This window comes from Psittacula echo, assembly GCF_963264785.1.
Source record: "Psittacula echo genome assembly, chromosome: 10".
Classification (NCBI taxonomy): domain Eukaryota; kingdom Metazoa; phylum Chordata; class Aves; order Psittaciformes; family Psittacidae; genus Psittacula; species Psittacula echo.
Window position 1 is genome coordinate 22106938 of NC_137741.1, and position 21992 is coordinate 22128929.

Below are 21992 nucleotides of genomic sequence, written 5' to 3' on the forward strand. Positions count from 1 at the left end.
AAAGATACTACAGTGGGGTCCAATATCGTGTGAACTACATGGTGGGGAAGCTGTGGCTGCTCCCAGGTACATCCCACAAAAGGACCTGAGAACAACAGCCTGGATCAGTGCAGCATCTCTGGTAGTTGCTGGAAGACAGTTCCCACTTGTTCCTCTAGGGCAGGTCAATGTAAGACACACAGAGCAACCATCTCCTGAGGCAGAACAAAACTGAACCCTAGCAGTCCCCACAGGACAGTCAAATCACGCTAATACCCAGCAGACTGGGTACACTACCAGGGAGTAAGGAGGTAGAAGTGGCATTGGTGAAGTGTGCAACAAGACTGACGACTGGACAGAACCTACTCAGTGTCAGGTGCTGAAGATGTTTTCTCTATAGACAGAAACGCTCAGCCAATATGGACTGCTTTTCCCTGCCAAGGGAGGAAAGTTAACAGTTGGTGAGGAGCTGCTCCTGGGGAATGGCTAAACTGTTGGTGTTCCTGCCTCCACCTGCAGCATCCCTAACCAAGGACAATCCAATCTGCCAAAGCCGATACGTTTATAACCAGACGGTTGTTAAATGCTAGACAGTTTCTTACCTCTCTTGAAACAAGATGGTAACAAATACACATAGCAAGAATTCCTATGTTAAACAAAATAAAAGCTCCATATTTTTCCATGCACAGAAATTACCTGGTAAATGACATCTTGAAAAAGAACTGGAAAAGTAAGTGCAGCATCTTCTAATTCATTTAGACTACAGTGCACTAATGTTTCATCCTATTAAAACAAGAAAAGATGGAATAAAGGAAAGAAAACATTGTGAAAGGAATATTAAAAATAGAAGTGAGTTTCTGGATTTTTATGCTCATTTTAAGGTAGGTTTATTTAGTCTGGAAAATATTTTTATGCAAGTGCTGTCAAGATTGAAGAACTCTTAGAATGAATGATACGTTTCATTATTCTTGCAGGGTTTTTTAAATCACAACTGTGAGCTGGGGGCACAGTTATAAGCAGATATCTTCATTTTGTAGGCTGTCCTGTCAGTCAAACCTGCACCCATCATTGTGAATAATGTATCTGTTTATACGGGCACTGAAGGATATGCTAAGTGATGCTGGGCACGATAAACTAAACTAACGTTCCCGCCATCATTAACAGGCTCTGAAACATCTTTTAAAACAGGGAGACAAAGAGAAATTATTATCAAGACAAATATATTTTCTATGGATATTTGAAAAATCAACTTGTGACCTCTGAGAATAAAAATGTTGTAAGAATTAAAAGATTTGTTCTTGATCAATCTTGATGCAAGACACAAAGCTGAATTTTCCCAGTTGTTCCACTCAGTTTTCCTATAGTGGATTTAGGAAAGCTTTATGGGGACAGATAACTCTTTGTTTGAGACAGTAAGAGTTGCCATGCTTTTCTTCAGGCAGGATGTTTAGCACACAGCCCGCACAGCAAGCTTTCTGCTCTTGCCACTATCATCTTTTCCCAATGCAAACTATATTTAACTGAAAATTGTGTAACATTGACAAGGCCCTTTTGTTGAAAGCAAACACTTCTAATTTCAGCAACAAACAAAATGACAAAAATGCTACAGAGCCCCTGCTTTTGGAACGTGTTTATAAAGATACTTACCAAGTCTAGAACTAAGGAGAATTCTGGTGTGCTTCTTGTTTTCAGTGGAAGAGCTGGCTTCCTGTTCAGTTGTTCTTCTGTTAGTGGTGGAACGTGTTTGATGAAATAATACCTGGAAAGAACACAGATTTGGCTGTAGAAATGTATCTACATTATTCATTACATTATGTTGAAACCCAACTTAATATTTCAAATATTTAAGGCTGCACAAGAAGTGTTTTAAATTGAAAAAACCCCACATCAATATACACTCTGGTTTTTTTAAGTCAAGAGGTTTCAGAATTCAATTCCATAATATAAAAATGTTCCAACTTAAATAAGAATGCTTTAATCCAACACCCAAACCCACCAATTTAGTTTTTGCAGGACAAACATTAGCACTTACGGATCGAAGACTTCCCAGTCTTCTTCATAGGTAGCTTCTGCATGGGCTGATGAGTAGCCACTGTCTGGAGATACTGGTGCTAAAATTCGACGAAAATGACCAAACCAAAAAATAAAACAAAACACCACAAGAGCTGGTCTTATTAGTGCAGTCTGCAGAAGTGACAGTCTGCCCTTGGTACGCCAGTGCCTCAGACAGCAGTGGAAATCTCTCCCTGCAGCCCACCCTCTGTCCCTGTGTGTCCTCAGAAATGGTCTGCACTGCTCCCAAGGAAGCCACCCGAGAGCCCAGTGTCCTCTCATGCCACAGAACATCATGACCTGGCCGAGCTGGGAGACCCCACGCAGCCTCTGGTAGTGGCAACTCCCTGGCTGCACATGCCAGCCTAAGAAGGTAGCATAGCTCTTCCACCAGCAGCTCCCACAGCTGAGGGACCCTCTGGAAACACAGCAACAGACCAGAAGGTCTGGACCCGACCCATGTATCCCACACCAGCCCCTCTATGCAGAGGTTAAATTCACTTCCCTGGAAGTTCTAATACAAGAGATCAAAATGCTGCAAATTGCTCTTCTGTGATCAGCAAGTCCCGGATGTGCATTTCTAACGGGGTGGCAGGCTTCAGTATTTATTCTGGAATCTTTTGTTTTCATCTGAGGAAGTGTTATAAAGTCTACTGAGCCATACTAGGAATAATAGATAAGCTTTGACAAAACTGTGTCTTCGGTGCATAAACCAGGTTTGTCTATCAGACATAAAAATCACTGTTACTACTGCTTGCATGCCCTAAGCAAATGTGAAATATTAGTTTCTAGAGAATGCAGGTGTTGGGGTTTTCCTGAGAGTACAAATCACACATAGCTCCCACATGGGAGTGCAAGGCAAGCATGTGTTTCTTACCTGTAAGTGGTGGCAGGTCGCGGTCATTTGTTTCCTCCACCTCTTCCAAACCATTGTTGACAGTGGACCTGACCTGCACTGCTTGGCTACTGTAAGCTGCCCCGTTGGTTGATGTTGCAGTACTTGTGGTAATCTCATCAACCTGTTCCATATCAAGCTGTTTGACTATCTCTTCAGCTTCAACAGCTTGTCCTGGAGAATCTGATCCTGATGTTCCTGGATTAAGATTTCAGTACATTCACAGTCATTATCAGGCTGAGTTACCCATCAGAATGCTGATATTATTGACCACACAAACAAACAGTTTCAGAATAATTGAAGATACCCACATCTGACTCATGTTACAAAAATAAGACCCAAAATGAAGGTCATGACAAACGCCTCTTATGTCTGGGACAAGGAACTTAATACCAATTATTATTATACATTTTGAAATGAAAGATACACCACTGGGTACTTACACCTATAAAAGAAACAGTCTAATGCATATAAACTTATTGCTTCTTTTATTAATTATCAACCCTTCAAAGACTTAAGGAGCCCTTTATCAGGTAGTAGTAACTCCAGGTCTGTAAATAAGCACATGAAGTGTACTGCCACTCAAAACAGCTTGTTCTTAAAACCCCCAATCATTCTGAGCTTTAACACGATTGGCTTTTCAGATAATACTCACCATTTTTATTTGCTGGTGAAAAAAAATTGAAAACAGGAGAAAATATGGTTCCCAGTAACGTGGTTCGCGGGGGGCTGCCAGTGGCAGGATTATCTTCTAGTTTCCCATTTTGCTTTACATGTTGGTTTGTCATTTCGTAACTTCCAGCTTCTGCAAAAGAAAACTCATGAGGTGCAATACCACCTTCTGGTTTTCACACATCCTCCCTTTAATCAGTATCGTTTTCATTATAGGAAAGATCTCTCTTGTTGACAGTTCAACTTGGGCAACAACAACAACAAAGCAGCAGCCACTCAGTCTCAAGATAAAAACTTAACACCATCTCAGCCCTACAAATTAGGAAGCACTCGTTGTTTATAGAAATTATGCTACAGATTAACAAACAGTAGAAGTTTAAATCCTTTAAATGAGCTTGATAATGGAAGACACTTCAAGCTGCTGTGCACCCTTCCCAGCACACAGCTGACAGTATCAGTGGGGTTCCACTAGATGGAGGCAAGAGAAAGTGCCAGTGAACTCCAGTGCCTGGAACCTCTAAGCTTCCCTATAATTAACGTTTCCCACACACACACACACACAAATACAGTTATGAAGTAAAATACTTTTTAGTTGTTCTCACAGATAACAAAGGACATAGAATAAATCTGCACATTACAAAACAACACATAACAGTGAAGGTTTTCTATAAATGTGCATACGCAGCAAGGTACATCCTAGAACTAGGAATTGCCATCTCAGGGCTGAGCTCCAAGACACAGCTCTGAGCCTGGAATAAAGAGAAGTTATTCACTTCCCAGGAACAGGTCTCTGAGCCACCTGTACAACTATTGCAGCAACACAGGATTAGAGGGTTCACACACCTCCATTCATCTGACTTTTCCGTCGCACTCGAGAGATCTGTTTGTTAGGCTTTTCTCCTGTTTGAGGTGTGGATGTGATCAAGTTGTTATCGATATCCCGCTCGATCCTACTTCTTTTTGCAGGATTTTCTCTTTCTTCCTTAAAATAGAAAAGGAGGAAAAAAAGGAACATACTGAATAGTGCCTCTTTTCTCCAGTGGATACTACCAGAAAATGTCAGCTGTTAGAGAAAGTTTCACAAAAGATCCATTTATTGTTCCACTTCCAGATGCACAACATGCAACATGTATCTGGCCAGCTGGACATTTAAGCTCATTTAAATTGACACAGTTCAAGGTAAATAGCAAAATATCAGGAAAGAAAACCTGGAACTTCTGTAGTAGAAAAACTGTCTTTAAGTTCTATTTCTTGGATAGCCCATTTATAAATATCTAAGTGCTGCGCAGCTTGGGAACTGTAGGTACAAGGCAACTAAAATTATATGGAACTTGATTTCTCTGCCTGTGAGACATCCAGGAAGTAAAGTTTACAACAGCCCATGTGGAAGTCTCTAACACGCTCCCTACACAAAGTGGGTTCCTCAGTTGTATACATGGACAGAACCTGCTGCTATCCAATCCCTATCAGATTGCAAAACTCAGCAGTCAAAAACATTGTAGACAAGGGTTATGGCCCAGTGACTCTTCTTACCTTAAGTAAACGGCTGTTCTTCCCTGTGGCACTTGCATGAACGATACAGAACTAAACATTTTTGCCCATTTTCTGTGCATGAGTATACATATAGACACACATGTTTAAGACCCAAACCATTCTATGAGTGTATTCTATGATTCTAAGACAGGTTTCTTCCCCTTTTGCTCCTAAAGCACTTACTACAGCTTAATAAAATAGCAATCTGAAATCTAAAGCAGAACCATATAGAGGACACTGAAATGTGAGCTGTGAGATAATGCAAAACGAATTATATATCCAAATAAATGAGAACACAGACCATACCAAAGTTAACGAACATTTCCATTTCAGAGTTACAGAATTACCCTCCTGGAGCTGCAGTTTCACAGCTTTAAAAAGAAAAGAGAAAAAGGTTTTGCATGCTCCAAAAAAAGTAACTGGATCTTGTAGAAAATCTAATCTAAAGCCCATGTGAAGAGTACAGTGCCTGAGAGAAATACTAACACACATGGAAGTGGGCTGACGTGTCTCCCTGATCTGATACAAGAACAGGATGGCAGCTCAGCTTCTAGGACATCTGTACAAAAGTTAACACTGGGGAAAATGAGGGAAATTAATTTGTAAAAGCTATCAATTTGCCTTCATGAAATGAGTTGTGCTCTTGTTCTGCTTTATGGAAAACAAGTGTAGAAACACTCCAGTCATTACACTGGCAACAGGTACTAGCAGAGGCAGGAAGAACTCACTGACTCAGGAGGTCCCTCTCATGCTTCAGGAGAGGAGCTGTCATGATGTGGTCAGAGAGCTCCCACTGCTGTGCCTGTGTTGTACTCGTCAACAGAATTCAATGGTGAGATCAGAGATGATGTTATTATGCTACTTGCTTTATACACTGAAAATTTAATTGGACAGGTATAGGATTAAATGTACTCATTTTATGTATTTATATAACAATCTATTTGAATTCTATGATCTATTCAACTCAGTATAACCCATTATGATCAATAACTGTGCCATAAGAAACACGGTGATGTTACACCAACACAAACATGTTGTTTGCTGTTGAGTTGATTCAGAAACCCCATGTGGATCAGGGAATGGGCTACACTGAGTCTGAAGTATGACATGTTCAAAGTCAGTGCCATGTCTGACAGTGCTAGTGCCAGAGCCCCAAATAAGGCAAGTTTAGAGGAACCCCTACAATGTCTCCAATGTTAATATTTAGGAATGTTCATAGTACTCCCACATAGGCATCCATGTATTGGTTTTTCTGGTGTATCAGATCTGACATTTTGGAAATGACAAACACTGTTGTGCTCTCCATGCTATTGCTGACTTGCCAGTGGGCTGTGTGTTAGTAAAGGACCTCAAGACCAGACCTGTCACCATCCACACTCAGAGCCATATGTTAGTCTCTGGTTTCTCCAGCTTAAGTAGCTTGAGGCTTTTTCAGGGTCTGTTTGTTTGAGGAGTATTTCCAACAACACATCTTTACCACACCAGATAATGACCTGTGACTATGATCACAACCGAGATATACTTGTTCCAAAGACATTTATTGCCGTAAATCCACATCCCCTCAGTGCACACCCAGAAAGGAGCCGCTCTCCGTGTCATACCCGTGCACTATCGCAAAGAGTTACAACGTTTCCATGGCAGCCTCCAGACTACTTGGTTAAGTCATTAGCACTCTGGAAGATAGCCCGGCACTATCAATATCATGCCATGCTAATGCCACTGGAACCACTCCAAGTCCTGATAGGAGAGGACATGAAAGGAAACAGAGGAAAACGCGGACACTTTATATTAAAAAACCTGTCAAGGAAATAAAGAACGAACTGTAATCCAAAGCTTTGGGAGAGGAAGAGAAGCGGGGGAGAAGGAACGTGAAACCAGCCTCCCAGAGACAAAGGGAAGGAAAAGCAGACATACTTCCCTTATCTTAAAATTCCAGCCTAAAATGTTTCGCTTAGATTTTAGCATTTGTTGCAGTGGTTTTGCAGCCAAACTGTTGCACTGCTGAGCTACCTTATCGATGGTGAATGCAGAAGAGATTAATTGTCGTGCCGTAACGAAAACCAAGATGGAAGTGATTTAATCATTTCTCCTCACTGCTGTGCTCCTTTGTGGGTACCTCAGTGTTTCTATGGTAGTTAACACATGCCATGAAACAGTAACTTTCACTCTAGTTTTACAATTTAAGACGACACTGTTACTTTAATTGAAGTTATTTCAACTTCAGCTTGTTACAAAGTTACAGTTTCAACACTTGCTTCAAAACCCAGAAAATCCGTCAGACTTTCGATTTTTAGTTATCATCTAGTTACTTTGGGATACATTTTAATTCCGTTCTGACTTCTTGGCTACTCTTCCTTACAATTTAGAGCTACATAATGGCAATGGTTGGGCAGCTGTGACAAATTAAACTTCCTTTTTCAACTGGCCTCCCTTCACAGAAAAAAAACCAGTTTCTTGAAGGTTTCTGAAGCAATTGCAAGGTTACATTCAGCTCATCAAAGTTACATGTGTGCGTGTGTGTGTGTAAAAATTTCACCCTCAAAACATACATGCAACAGGTTCTAACAGGTGAAAATGAGTAAGGTTGGGGTTTCTGGATGAAGACAGCTGAGATGTAGTGGTTTAGCCCCGACAGCATTTGGGTTTGACCCCGAGGGGCAGCATTCACTGTAGTAATACACTGAGTAGTCACAGCAATGTCAGGATAGTTGAACTTGTGAGGTTTGACCTTTATTGACTGAGGAACTCCTAAACAACTGTGAATCAAACTGCTAAAATACTGAGCAACTTCATGCTTACAGACTTGCTTTTCTCAGTTGCCAATTCTGGTAATTCCCAAGTTTCAGGGATGTGTCAAACAGAACTTAAAAATCTACTGAACTTATTAGTCAACATTTTCAGAAAGCAATGCCTTGGCGGTAAATCCTCAGCCTTCCTGAGCTGCCTTGAACACACCTACCACTGACTCCTGTAGGCTTTGCAAGTCTGCTTTGGGTTGTTTAATACCTGTTGCAATCATCACAGGGGCTTGCTGTCTTCTAACTCTTGACAAGTATCTTTTGCTTCCACCACATTAAGAACAATTTCTTATAGAAACATTTTAAATCAAATTTAACCGAACATGTCCCAGTGAAACAGCAAAAGCAGCAGCCCACTGGTGCGTACCTTGGGTGTGCTTCCTTTGATGAACTTTTTGATGGACGACAGCAGGCCGGTGTCATTCTTGGCGGGCCTGCCTCCGCTGACAGGTAAGCTCTCCTCCACCTCCGAGTGTTTCCTCTTTGCCCTCAAAGCACGTGGCGTGAGGATCTGATTCGACTGCTGAGAAGCCTTCCGCGTTCTCAGCCTCATTTTCCTGTGTACCGCATGTAAAGCTATAAAAGGAAAAACCACCAGGAATACTTTAGTCATTGAAGAAAAGAACTGAGCTCCAGATCATGAATTCAAAACATTATATAACACTGACAGTGTTCTGATGCACTAAGCTTTTACATCACGTAGATGGCTTAATTTAAATCAAAGACAAGAGCTATTTAAGTTAAAGCACAACACTGGCAGAAGAACAAATGAGTATAATCTGGCTGTGGATACATCTAACCATTAGATCAATGAGGTTTTTGCATAACCCTCCAATCCAAGTAGTAGGAACAAAAATTCTACCTGCTTTTAAGACAAGGATTGTGTGGTAGCTGGTGTCTTCAGCATCAAGTGACTAGACCCAATGACCTAGGCAGCCCTTTCCAGCCCTCTGCTACTCATAACACTTCATTTTAAGTCTGCACATTAAATTTGAGCTGAGGCATAAATCTATATTCATGTCAAGTGTTCACAGAAGAAGAAATGAAATAAGACTCTGCATTCAGCTTGGTGAGGGTATAGCAGCCCAGCAACAGAACCCACGACTGATCTTCAATACAACTCTATCTGGGGATAAGAGCCAACCACAGCAAAACTTGTGCAAGGGTGATATTTATTAAAGCTGAGTAAAGGCCCATTTCAGGGGATGTGTCCCATTTATCTCTAACCTTTAACTGGACTGCTGGTACAGCCAAATATAACGGCTCTTCTGGACCAAGGGACACTTCTCCAGCTGACAGAAGCTCACGCTCAGGTCGATTTGAATGGGGCTACTCCTGTGCTTAAAATTACACACAGACAGGATCAGGAGCAGAAAAAAGCAGCAGTAAGAAATCCATGCGAGCTGCACTGCACAGAAACACTGGTAAGTCACTAACAGGCATTTCCCAGCTGAACTCATGGCAAAAAGCATTTTTTCTAAAGGAAAGCATATGCTTATCCTGATGGGAATGGGTATTTGCTTTTCTGAAGTTCATTTAGCAGGCATCTTATTGCTGAACAGACAGAATAAATAGTCTGTAATGTTTAAAATACAAGCAATGTCACAACAGCTCTTCTGTTCAGGAAAAGGCAACAGTGGCACTGGAATGATTCAGACACAGACACACTGGGATAACAGCTTTCAAAAGCTGTTCACAGCTAATGAGGAATACAATAACTACTGACACCACTGCTGGAAGGCTTAGCAGAAAAAGTGCTCAAGTGGTATTGTCAAGAGTGAAGTACTTCAGTTACATACAATATTTAACTGCCAGCAAACATGGGATTTCAGTTTTCAGAGGCACATGTCCAGCACTTTCCATCAGCAGATCATACAACAACTGTTTTCAGACAAGAAAGGGAAAGTCAAGATTCCTAAATGACAAAGCTGCAGTGGAAGTGGACTCGTATGTGAGGTCCAAGAGAAGACAACAGAAAACCATAGTCTACATTGATAAAAACTGGTTCTCACGACCTTGTGTCCTCTAGTAACAGAAGCATTAAAACTCCCAAGTCCATGAGAGCATCTTTTCATTATTAATGTTTGCACTAAAATTTGCACTTTGCTTAAAAGGATCCACTGTCCATGGAGGAAAGTGATGCAGAGAAATAATGAAAATAATCCCAGAGATTTCACCCCAATTTCCTGTCCCTGCTCCTTGCACCAGGAAAATAAAGAGAAACATTCCTATAGCAAGACGTGCACTAACCCTGCCCGTTATCAGAACCTGCATCTCCACTTTGCTGCCTCACAAAGAGCTGCCAGGTGAGGTTTTAATTAATCACCTGTGGTCTCAAGCTACTCCAACTGCAGAAACTACAGTCAACCCCCTGTGCTAGGAGCAATCTGCAAAGGGTGTGTTACACACAGCAGCAGCAGTCAGAGAGATTTCTCATCCCTAAAATAGATGTTGAATATATAAACGTGTACACAAGTGAGATTCTTAATTCTTATTCATCTAGTTCATAAACCTCTGTAAGGTGAGAAGAGAGCTACACTGAATTACTCCAAGTTTTTGATAGAGTATGAACAACTGCTTCCCATGGGGAACTAGGAGTTAAGTAAATGACACTAAAACACAGTGGGATTTTGTATTTTCAAAGAAGTAAAGCACATTCATTAAAATATTACTTATACATTTTGAAAACCTGGAAAACACCCTGCAACGTGACTGTGTGAAACAGCAGGCTTAAAATGTAAGAGGAATATGTAAGACACTGAAAGACGACTGACACCAGTGAGATTCCAGTGTGAGAATGAAACTATTGCTTCACTTGCTATACTGCAAGTTGCCCGATTTTTCTAGAACTGAAAGAACTGAAAGGCACAAGATGAACCAATGTAATGTCTGTCAATGGTGAGTATGTATTTATCCAGCAAGGAGCCATTCAACTCATCTGTACACTGCTGCCAGCGTTCTTTGGCTCATTTCACACCCTGGGTATCAAGCCTAGGGTTATAAATATCTCTAATGGGCTTAGCAACAGTTCCCTGCAATCCTCTCAGTGACAGAAGTTTGCTTTCCTGATGCCTGAGACCTTTGGCATGGATGGGTTTTGACTTACAGCCGCGTTTCTTTCCCGAAAGCAGCACAATGCAGACTAAGACACTTCACACGCTCCCAGTCAAAGCACTCAAGTCTAAACACGCAGGTGATTTCCTTCCCTGGGCTCACTCAGTCTGGGTCTCACTGCTCATGCCGTCAATGTGAGCCCCTGAAGGGCTGTGTGACCACAGACTGTCACAGCCACCCAACGGGGCTGTGCTTGGTCCTGCACTGGGACAACAGCCCAACAGTCAGTGCATGGGGGGGTCACACCAAACTACCCCAAGTGACTTCTGCTCTTCAGTTCTCTTGCAATAGATTCTCTTTCTGGAGCTTGCAGCTCAAAATCCTCCCTCTGTGCAGTCCTCTAATTCCTCCTCATTGAGAAAAGTTGATACTTAACTATTACCACAACATCATGAACCTGAAGCCAACTAAATACATGAGCAGCAAATACACTGAACACTTGAAGACTCAACTGATGCTTCCGTTCTATATGTGTTAAACTCCCAAACCCCCTTCTTTCTTGAATTCCTTCTACAGTTCCAGTAAACCCAGAAAGCTGGGGGAAAGAAACCCCTCATTCTTCAAAAGAGAAACGCACAGCAAAGAGGAACTAAATGGAATTCTCACTGAACAACGCGTGAGACAGGAAAATAAGGAATGAAGGAGCTGTTAAAAAGCAGCAGCAGAGGAGCTGCAGTAAATCCCCATTTTCCTGCATCCCCACACCCCAAGCTGTTGGGCACACCACCCTGTAAGTACTGCTGTTATTCCACGGCACGGGTAGGGTGTACCTACAGGAGAGACATTCCTATGAATGACTCACTTCTCTAAGAGCATGCCTCCATGAGCTTTTCGCTTGGGGAACTATCCCACCACACGCAGTACTACTGCTTTACCTGCTTTTCCCCAAATTGCTAAAGAAAAATGAGGTGAGGCACATCTAATTACAGGGTTTAAGACTTCCTGATACATTGGAACATGGGATGGAAAGGGTGCATTTGTTTTCCTCTCTCATCAGTTTTTCTCACACTGCAATGCCCAGGCCTCTTCCAGGCAAATCAGAGGCTACAAACCCTCCCTGGACCTTGGAGAAGTTCCCAAGTTCACCAGCACCACCAAAAGGGATATCCAGAGCTGGAGAGAGCTTGGGCACTCACCCAGCCACCCTCCATGGTGCTGAGATGGACTCTGAGCTTCTCCTGGGAGGTGAGAGATAAATGGAAGGGGAAAGGATGGAACTTGTAGGACAAGAGGAACCGGCCTCAAGCTGCACCAGGGCAGGTTCAGATGGAGCTGAGGAACAATTCCTTCCCCAGAGGGTGCTCAGGCATTGGAACAGGCTGCCCAGGGCAGGGCTGCAGTCACCGTCCCTGCAAGTGTTCACACCCCGTGGAGACGAGGCCTCAGTGCCATGGGGTAGAGGTGGCCTTGGCAGGGCTGGGGGAAAGGTCTTTTCCAACCTGGCTGATTCTACAGTTCTATTGCATCAGCTCTTCTGGGACCCTCAACAAGAGAGCTTCTGCTGCTGCAGATAACATTAACCTCCCGTTGTGGTCATGGCCTGTGTTGAGGGAGTATGTTTTCCTGCTGCCATAGCACACCTCCTTCCCAAGTGATGGACCTACACAGCATAAGGCTCCCTTCCCTCAGGGTCCCTGTGCCCATACATCAGCTTTTGCCCTCATGGGGCTGATGACCAGTGAGTGTGAAAAATTCACACTGCAAAACAAAGCGTGCTGAAAACTGCTGTGGAAAACATCCCATTAACCACCACAACGTTCTTCCCACATTGCTTCCACAGCATTTCGTGAAACATTTCTTACACAAAGCCAAGAAGGCAGTAAAATTTGTTCCTTTTTTTGAGATTTTCAGTGAGTGTCAACACGTGCTGTATATGCTGTAGACAGAGATGGATATGGCCCAACACACACAAAGCTGGGAACCATCCCCAAATCTAACAGCATCAGTGACAACTGATGTCTGGCTTTGAATCTGTGAGGTACCAGCAGCAGGTTCAGCGTCCCTCCATCAACCAGCTCAGATAATGCGGACCTCACTGCTGAGAAACTGTGCTCACTTCTCCCAGGGATTTCAGGACACACAAGCTGGATCACAGCAGACAGATCCACAGAAAGAGAAGCCAAACCCAAGTATTTCTTCCATTTCTTTTAAACAAATAATCAGTCATGTTTCATCAGCACATTTCCTTACTGTGACGTGACCCAGATTTCAAGTATGAAGAAACATCCCAACAAGACGATGTGCTCATGGAGCTGGCTCAAGTCCATTCACACTGGTGACGCTTTCAAGAAACACAAGATCTCATGCTAGTGTACACAGAAGCCTGAGGCACCATGGAAAATGGACAAGAAGTTGGTAAGCCTTTGCCTGGTGGGCAGGGAGAAATACGGGACAAATAATAACCCTTGTGTGATGAGATACCTGCCTGGACTCACAACAAAGCCAAGGAAAATGACTTACAGGTAAAGCCTTTCATCCAGACAGGCCCCAAAGCACTTCACAGACTTCAAGGAAATGCCTGTTGTTAGTTCAGAGACATTGAGACTTTCCCCCTCAAACACTCTTGACCTTTCTTTAACCAACTTATTCTCCTTCCCTGGAAAATGACAGCAATTTCATGCTACTCCAGCCGATGTATTTTGGTTTTCACAACGCACTGGATTACTGGTCACGTCTCAAATCTTTAAGTGTGTTTTTCTGCAAGTGTTGCCTAAAGAGACAACTATTAACCAGGACACCATGATTCGGGGAAGCCTGCAGTACAGTGTAGGTAAGAGCAAAATAAAAAGACAACAATTTCTAGAAACAGCCGAGCACAGTATGTGCTATTCAGCTGGTGGTGCTTGGTTACGAAATCTGGATAAATGTATAAAGAAACCACAAGGTCCCTCAAAACAGCAGCTGGCAAATACAACGATGGAAGATGCAATGCAACCCACACCTCTCACTTTCCATCTTTCCTGGAAAGCACCTTCTCTCCTCCCCATCTTTCAGGTCACAGTCATTCCAATCCAAACTAAAGTCATGCTCGAAGCCCCGGGTCTTCAGCTCCTCGTGTGAACCCCTGTTCCTCAGGGTGTCTGCCTGGGGCTCACACCCATCACTCTGCTCTCCCAGAGCTCAAGCACCTCTCCTAAAAGACACACTTTCTAAGAAAGACTTTGCCAAACAACGAAGGAGGCTTTTTATAACTGGCCTTAACAGGAAACAAGCTTTTCTGCTACTTCACTTTCTACCCCAGCAGTCATATTTCTAGGCACCATTGTTTTGCCATTGCTTTGCCAGCGAGGCTTTGTTTTGAATATACTGTACGCATTTGGAACCAAAAGTTTATTCCCTCTTGGCCAAGATATTTTTCTCTTTGCAGCTTGTAATTAATTCAGGCTTTTCGCTTTGGGTCTGACTGTTAACCAAACAAGAGAAATGGAGAGCTGGGTTAGTTGCAGGAGAGCTAATGTCAGAGCAGAACCCCAAAACCTGCTGCTGAAGACAGATCCTATCTACAACAAGTGACGTTGCTGAGACAAGAATTTGGCATTAGTCACCACCGGACACTGGCACTCACCAGTAGCTGCCATGGTTTGAGACGGGAGTTTGCAGCACCCGACTTTTAGCCGAGAGGGTAACAAACCCCCCCAGAACCAGCAGTGATCCCGGGCTGGGCTGGAGCAGCTGTCCCCAGGCACATTGGGCGCTCCGGACACTTAATCCATGCTGCAGGCACAGAGCAAGCCTATTTTTGGAAGTCATCTCCCTCTTGTTACAAGCCATGGTAGAGCCAGGTTGCTAAACACTTCCTGACCAGCCCTTCCAGGATGCTGGCTGACCACAGACAAATCCTAATGACTTACTGGGTTTGAGCGTTGTTTAATTGCTGCTCCGCACCAGTTCTCTTTTTAATTGAGAAAAACCCAACTAAACCATCCAAGAGAAGTAACAAGCCCCACTAAGTCTGTGTTGGACTGTGGAAGCCACAGAGTAACTGCTGTGTTTGTTATGAGAAGCTAGTAATTTTTGCAAGGTCCACACAGAGAAGAGAGCTGCATTTTGCTTAACTGCTCCAGAAACCCTAATCTTGCTGTTCTTCACCTTAATCTCCCTGCGGGATCAGAACACAATCACATATCCCACAGGACTCTGGCAGGTTGCTATCTTTTAAAGGCTAGATAAGGTGTTTGGCTGCTCCTTTGGCCTTAGAAATAGCAGAGGGTTTTTATTGTAGGATAAAACCTCTTTAAATGACAATACCATTCTTACTGCCCTGGAAAACAGCTTTCCTTGGTGCACTCTGTAGCTTCAGAACCTTTACAAATAGCTTACACCGTGCTCTCTGCCTTGCCAGGGGCTGCTGCCATGCTCCTCCCACACCTGGCTTTCCTGATTTAAAACACAAAACTCAATCAACTCTGCTGTTAAAAGCAGGGAAATGCCATCCCAGCCAGGATTCCCATCAGCCCCTGTCGCACACATTTTTCCCATTCATGTGCTGCTTTAACCCTGACGCTTTCATTGCCCTTTCTGGCCTGTTTCTCACATGGAGAACTTCATTCTTACAAACGGCAGTCTCTGAGATGAATGTGCTGATTTGTGCATGAACAAAAGTTAAAACTGACATGAAAACAAGTGCTCAGGTTTTAAGAGCTTTACCAGTGAGGGATGGTACGTTTTTACATACAACCTTAAAAAACACAATATTGAGACATTAGGAACTTGAATCTCATTCTGTTTCAAAAAGGAACTGAACTGAGGACCTGTCAGATCCCATCCCAGCGAGGCTATTTTACACATCTTATTTTCTTTCATTATTCTTTTCCCTATTATATTTTGGGTGAAAAATCCACAAGAACAAAACAAACTTCAGTGGCTACTCAGTGGGAAGTCACGGGAAGTTTCAATACGCCAATACTACAAAGTGTAACAAGCACAAGCTACTGACAGCAGCAAAAGTCCTGTACCCAGAACCGATCTGCATCCACACTATAATCTTCCATTCTTTGATGCTACCCTGAATTTTGCTTCTTTATTTCCCTAGGTAATTGCTTCCACTTTGGTCTAACATATCTCTGCCACTTTGAAATGCCTGAGGTGTAATGAAATAACTTTAAGGCTGCAGAGCAGCAGATATGGCTCTGGAAACAAACAGGGAACTGCTCTGTTGAGCAAGAAGACAGTTTACTTCATGCCTTCCATTGGAAAGCTGCGTCTGAGGAAAAGTTGGGAGCTACAGAGCTATTGATGTGACTGTTAGTGATGTCCTGTGGTGCGGGTTTACATCCTTAAGAGAAAACATGCATGCATCTGTCACACTAGTAAACCTGAATGGAATGGCTGAAGCCTCCATCTCCACACTTGACCCTTAACCTGTATCTATAGATTTTAAAGCAGAGAAATGTGCAAGAACCAGAAGTGCTGATACCACTCATGAACCTACACAGTTCTTGGATTTTTCTTCCAATCATTCCCTGGTATGAGGAGGAAACCTGCCCTCTCCATCAGGGATCCCACAGAACATGAGGGCCCAGCCATGTTCCAAAGCAATGCCAGTCTGTTTGACAGCAGTTCATTCATTCCATTCCAAAGCAGTTACACTAATTTGGAAGAGTTTTCCAGATACTAAGGAGAGCTAATTTAACTTAAATAGCAAATACTTGGAAGCAAGTTAGCTGTCACCCATGTGCCACATGCTAGATATGATGATACACCCAACACTTTTCATTAGAAGCACTGCAGAAACAATTTAGCAAAATCATGGCAAAGTATTTTTGATATTTAGAAGCGTTTTAATGAAAACCGCAGGAATGGAGCCCTCCATCCCCTGTATCCCCTTCAGCTCAGCAGGGGACTTTCTCCCTGTGCATTGTGGCCAGGCAGAAGGAAGGGAAAGGCAGTTCAAAGAGCCAGCCGTCCATTCCTGCACTGACTTTTCTGCCTTTCAGAGTGCAGCTGAGACAGGAGCTGTCACTGAGCACAGCACACGGGGCTCGGCCCCTGTCCCCTCTAAGCTCTCACCCCACGGCAGGGTTTGCTGCTGCCAGCCTGCAGCTCTGGCACAGCCCAAGCCCATCTAATCCCTACCATTGCCCTGCACCCTGCCCGAGGCCGTGCTGCCACTCAGGAGCCCTCCATTTAGCCATATTTTTAGGCCAGCTTAGTAAACTGCAATGTTCCAGCACAGGAACAAGGGGTGCGACACAACTCCTGGCAGGAGGAAGGACAGCTACATAGGAAACCAGCATGGCCAAGGCATGGCAGTGAAGGGCTGTACCATAGCCTCCCGTGTGTAACTGCAGACCTTAACACAACTGCTCAGTGCTCAGCTCTCTGGCACAGTCAGATGGTATCGCTGGCACAGGGCTCTCCTAGATGGGGCTCAGAGCAGCTCACAGCAATACACAGGAGAGAGCTGGTCCCTACAGGCAGGACAGAGGAGGTCCCCCTGTTTAGAGCTTTACCAGGAGGATACAACCTGCGTCACTGTGTGGTCTCCAGGCCAAGGAACACATCCTGGCCTGTGCCACTGACTGGTCAGTGGGACTGTAGCAGCCCTGACTGCTCCAGGCTGCTCTGGAAGCACAGCCTCATCTGCTCCACTATCAGCATGAGGCTGGGCTTGTGCTGATGCGATCACTGAAACTATTCGGGTTTCAAGCTTTCCTTTTCCAGCATGTTATTTTAACACAGATTTTTTAAGAAACAGCATTTTATGCCATGGGTTTCATTTGCTTATTGTGCTCTTTGATGGGCTGCATTCTTTAGCATTAACATGAACAAGCTTTTTCTGTTACAGTTGATTTTTTACAGCCTTGTTTCTAGAGAAAATCATCATCATGGCTTGACTTCGCGAACAAAGATTTGGGAAGGGTTTACCCTTCTAGAGAAAACAAGGCTTATACAACAGCACTGCCCATAAGTGTGTGCCAGTCCTCCCCTGGGAAATGTGGAACCCACTGACCGACACCAACCAATTTCACAGGAGGGAAATCTCAAACTACTAAGTTACTTCAAGTTTAAGGAAAATCAGAAGCTCTGTAGGTAGGTCAGACCCTTTTAACACCTCCAATAAGCAACAAAGGGCCCCAGCCCAGACCTTCCCCACATCCCCTCTGGCTACACTTCCTAGCTTACCTCCAAAGGCCAGCTCCCAGCAGAGCCTGGGCAGCGGAGGAACAACCATGCACCCACTCCCAGCATAGCCACCAGCTAAGCCCGTGCAGGCACTGCAGGAGGAACTCCAGGGGAGGTGGGGGGACACAAACCACTGCAGCCAGGGTATTCGGTGGTATTACAGGAGAGGGGAGGGCTGGAAGGCACAAAGGAAGAGAGCCTGTGCAACAGATTGTACTAATTCTGCTGTTCAAGAAACAATATATAACAAACCGGAACATTTTAGCTTGTGACTATTTTATTAACAAGATATTGATGATGCAACGTGACAATAACTCAAAAGTAGAGTTTGATGAAAAATGCTGAGCACACCATTCATGTAGAAGGTTAACATCTTTTGCCCCTGTCCATTACAGGGGTCAAAACTCCCATCCACATTTCAAAAGCTGCACATTAAAGTGTGTGTGGGGAATCATTCTCATCCTTTCAGTATCATCTATGTTATAACACAGAAATTAGTTTTCTAAACTCTCTTAACATGGTGGATAAACCAAGTGCATCCTGATTAAACAAGCACCTATCTCAAGTCAAGTTAGTTCAGCAGCCTGTGGGCAGACCCCGATGAGGAGTGTCCATCCATCCACATGGAGAAGAGCAGAGCTGAGCTACGAGCTCACGCAGCAGATGAAAAAGTGTCTGCTCAGACATCCAGGAAACTCTGCACAGATTCACAGGATCTCCTTCTATCCTGGGATGGTTGACTGAAGGCTTTTAGCCCTCTTTACATCAGATTTATCCCTTCTTCCATTACTGCCATGTGCTTCTCACTCCTTTCACAAGGAGCTTAACACAAACAAAAACTTTAGAAGTGGCAGGGCATCTTCTGCCTTCCCATAAAGCAAGGTGATGTTTGACACAAATCTGCACAAATTCTTCAAGTTTGGATCTAGTGTGGGCTTTTGAAACAATTCTTACCATCCCCTTTTACAGCACTTGGGTGCCCATAACAAAGCATCATATCACCTGGAGTGCTGAGACTGAAACTGAACTGGAAGATACACATCAACCACTGAAGCACACAGGACCAGACCACATTAAAACCTCCAGAAATGCAAACAACATGGACATCAGGTCCTCAGCACCAACAGACTCATTCTATGGGCCCGTTCCTCCCACACCATAGTACTTGACAATACAGATGAAGACTGACAACACTCTGAGTAAGCTGATGTAACAGTAGTGGGTTCACCAGTGATTACTTTAGTTTAAAAATAAAACTAACCCAGCAAACAAAAAAAGCCCATCCCTTTCCCCCTTTCCCCCATGATGCTGACAAAGTATCAGCTACCTGAGGCACAGAGCTTCCAAACGTCCAGCAAACGGCACATGGACAGCTACACGCACGCCTCTAACCTCGCAGTACCTGAGCTAAAAGGGAACAGAAAACACATGAAGAGGAGACAGAGCAAAGAGCAATCTGCTTGAAAAAACTTCCTACCGTTGCACGTGTGGACCACTGATGACAAGTGGTTATTTTCTAGTCTTAAGCTATTTTATGGTTTGGAACCCTATTACATTAACTGACTCAGGACCTTTGAGATTGAACATTATCAAACATTTTCCAGGTATATAATAAACCCAGCTTGTATCAAAAGAGAATCATCTTCAAGTAAGTCCAAGAGGGTAATTAAACATGACACCTCTTCCCCTGATCTGTATCTATAGAGCCCATTTCTCCAACTGAGCTTTCAAAGGCTTTTCTCTTAAGAGTGCTAGTAAGCTTTCTAGTCCCCAGCAACACAAAATTAAGGAACTCTACATGCAGTAAGTACAGCTGTTTGAGTATCACTGCAGCTACACTGAAGTCTTCAAAAGCTTCTTCTATATTTTTAAGTATTAAAAGTATCAAATTTCCATTAAGTTTCTTGTTTTCTTCTTTAATATTCCTCAGTTCTGTCTTGATAAGCAAAATACACAAGCTTTCCCAAGTGCATTTAAAGTGATTTAATTACAACTACTTGGTCTTGATGAGAGTTTAAGGTGTCAAATAAATTGAGCTAGGTAATTCAATCAAACATCCTATATTTAAATCTAGCTACACAAAGCCCACAAGTTAATGCTAAAGTACCTTTAATGGTCTCACAGATACTTCTGCTATCTGTACTTCCCACCCCTCACTCAAAAATACATCTTAAAACTTCAGGCCATACTCAGCTTTTCTTTAGCAAACACAGAAATATAACCACTGCCCATGTAACTACTAGTAAGTAACTTGCTCTTACACTCTTAATTTATTTCTTAACTGCTAACAGACTCTCTTCTTCATCATTTCTCAGGCACAGACAGGCAGATACAGGAACACAGCACAACCACACATTCAAGAGAACAAGCTGAGCCCTCACCTACAGGATTTATCTCCCCCCAGATGATGGATCTGATTCAGGTGACCAGGCACCACACCACAGCCCAAAGGCATTATTTCAGATAAAAGGAAGCCTGCTGCACCTAAATGAGCTCCCCCAGGATAGTAAAGTGAGAGAAGTGCCTGGGAAAGGGAGAAAAGAGAAGCAACTAAGGTAGTGTTATCTCTTATGAAAAGGGTATTGGGAAATTAATTGAGGACAAAGGAGACCACAGAACCTTCAGAGCCAGCCCACTCCTTCCTGAAACAGTGAATACTTTAAAAACACCCACTACAAGATGTAAACTACAGAAGAACAAGCCTAGAGAAAACTACAGTGGATGAGGATCCCACCACAGGGGTAAGAAATAAGTACACCTGTATTAGACTGTCCCAGCACCTTCAGCCTCCAGGTACCACATAGGAAATACTGAGTATCTCTGAAGCTCTGTCTAGAGTAAGGAAATCTACATTGGACCGTGTCTTAACCAAATGCTGCCTGTTAGAAATGTGAAAGGAAGGGGGAATACTGGTTTCCCTAGACACACACAGCTAGGGTTGCAAGTCTCCCAGTGAGTGCAAGTGCAACTCGTGCTGCCAAAAGGAACCCCTCTGTGTAGAGGTTTTACCACTAACTAGGCTGGTGTGGCTGTGCCAGGGAAGTCCTTGTGGGATAGTCTAATCCTTAGATTGAATTACCTGCCTTCTGCTAATTAGCACCTTCTAAAATACAGGGTGAATCAAAGCAATCATGTTTAGAATGGCCTCAAGTAAACGGTTATGTTCTACACTGAATCAGTGCAGCTGAAGCTTACAACTGCTCTGATTTGATGGGAGTTCCTGTTCATTTATTAACTTAAATTAGCTATTCCTAAATGTAGCCTAAACAAGGACAGGTTCCTTTCCTTGCATACGAGGCTTCAAGGATGCCAACGTGCCCTGCAGTATCACCTTCTGAGCCTCACTCTGCCGATAATGACACTCCTGCTGTGCTGCCACTGCGTGTGTTTGTATATATAAAATTAAGTAATTTATTTATAGGTAAATTCTAATCCAAACGTCTTCCAGTCAGATTTTTTTCTCCTTCTTACACTTGGTACTTTGGCAATTAATAGCAGGATCCACTTTCTAGCATTGTACTACTTTAAGCATGCACAGCTTATTTTCCAGAGGCGGTGGAGTTAACAGCTCCTTCTAGTTAACCTTCATAACATCATAATGTTATACTTCTAGTTTGGAATTCATATTTATTGTAGTGGTGTAACTTTAAGTGTTTTATGCCTTCTAACCAGACTCCTCACCCAACAGAAAGAAGCTGACTGCACACAGCAGTTGGGCACCCTTCAGTTTCCATCCTTTTACACACGCACCCCAGGCATCCCCACCCCTCAGCGGGCTGAGCACCCTCATTGCACTGAACTCACCAGCTAGCCAGCTGCCCTTC

General features: G+C 43.4%; 1 protein-coding gene across 1 annotated transcript in view; it reads right to left on the reverse strand.

Annotated features, from left to right (window-relative positions):
• Positions 1–21992, reverse strand: part of CTDSPL2 (CTD small phosphatase like 2) — a 40367-nt gene that overhangs the window by 14212 nt on the left and 4163 nt on the right. The window contains exons 2-9 of the mRNA XM_080626502.1: positions 19496–19575; positions 8297–8505; positions 4442–4580; positions 3582–3731; positions 2909–3124; positions 2012–2090; positions 1627–1738; positions 676–762 (exon numbers count right to left, since the gene is read on the reverse strand). Of these exons, the coding sequence (XP_080482628.1) occupies positions 676–762; positions 1627–1738; positions 2012–2090; positions 2909–3124; positions 3582–3731; positions 4442–4580; positions 8297–8505; positions 19496–19535 (1032 nt within the window). The 5' untranslated portion in view covers positions 19536–19575. The remainder of the gene's footprint in view (positions 1–675; positions 763–1626; positions 1739–2011; positions 2091–2908; positions 3125–3581; positions 3732–4441; positions 4581–8296; positions 8506–19495; positions 19576–21992) is intronic.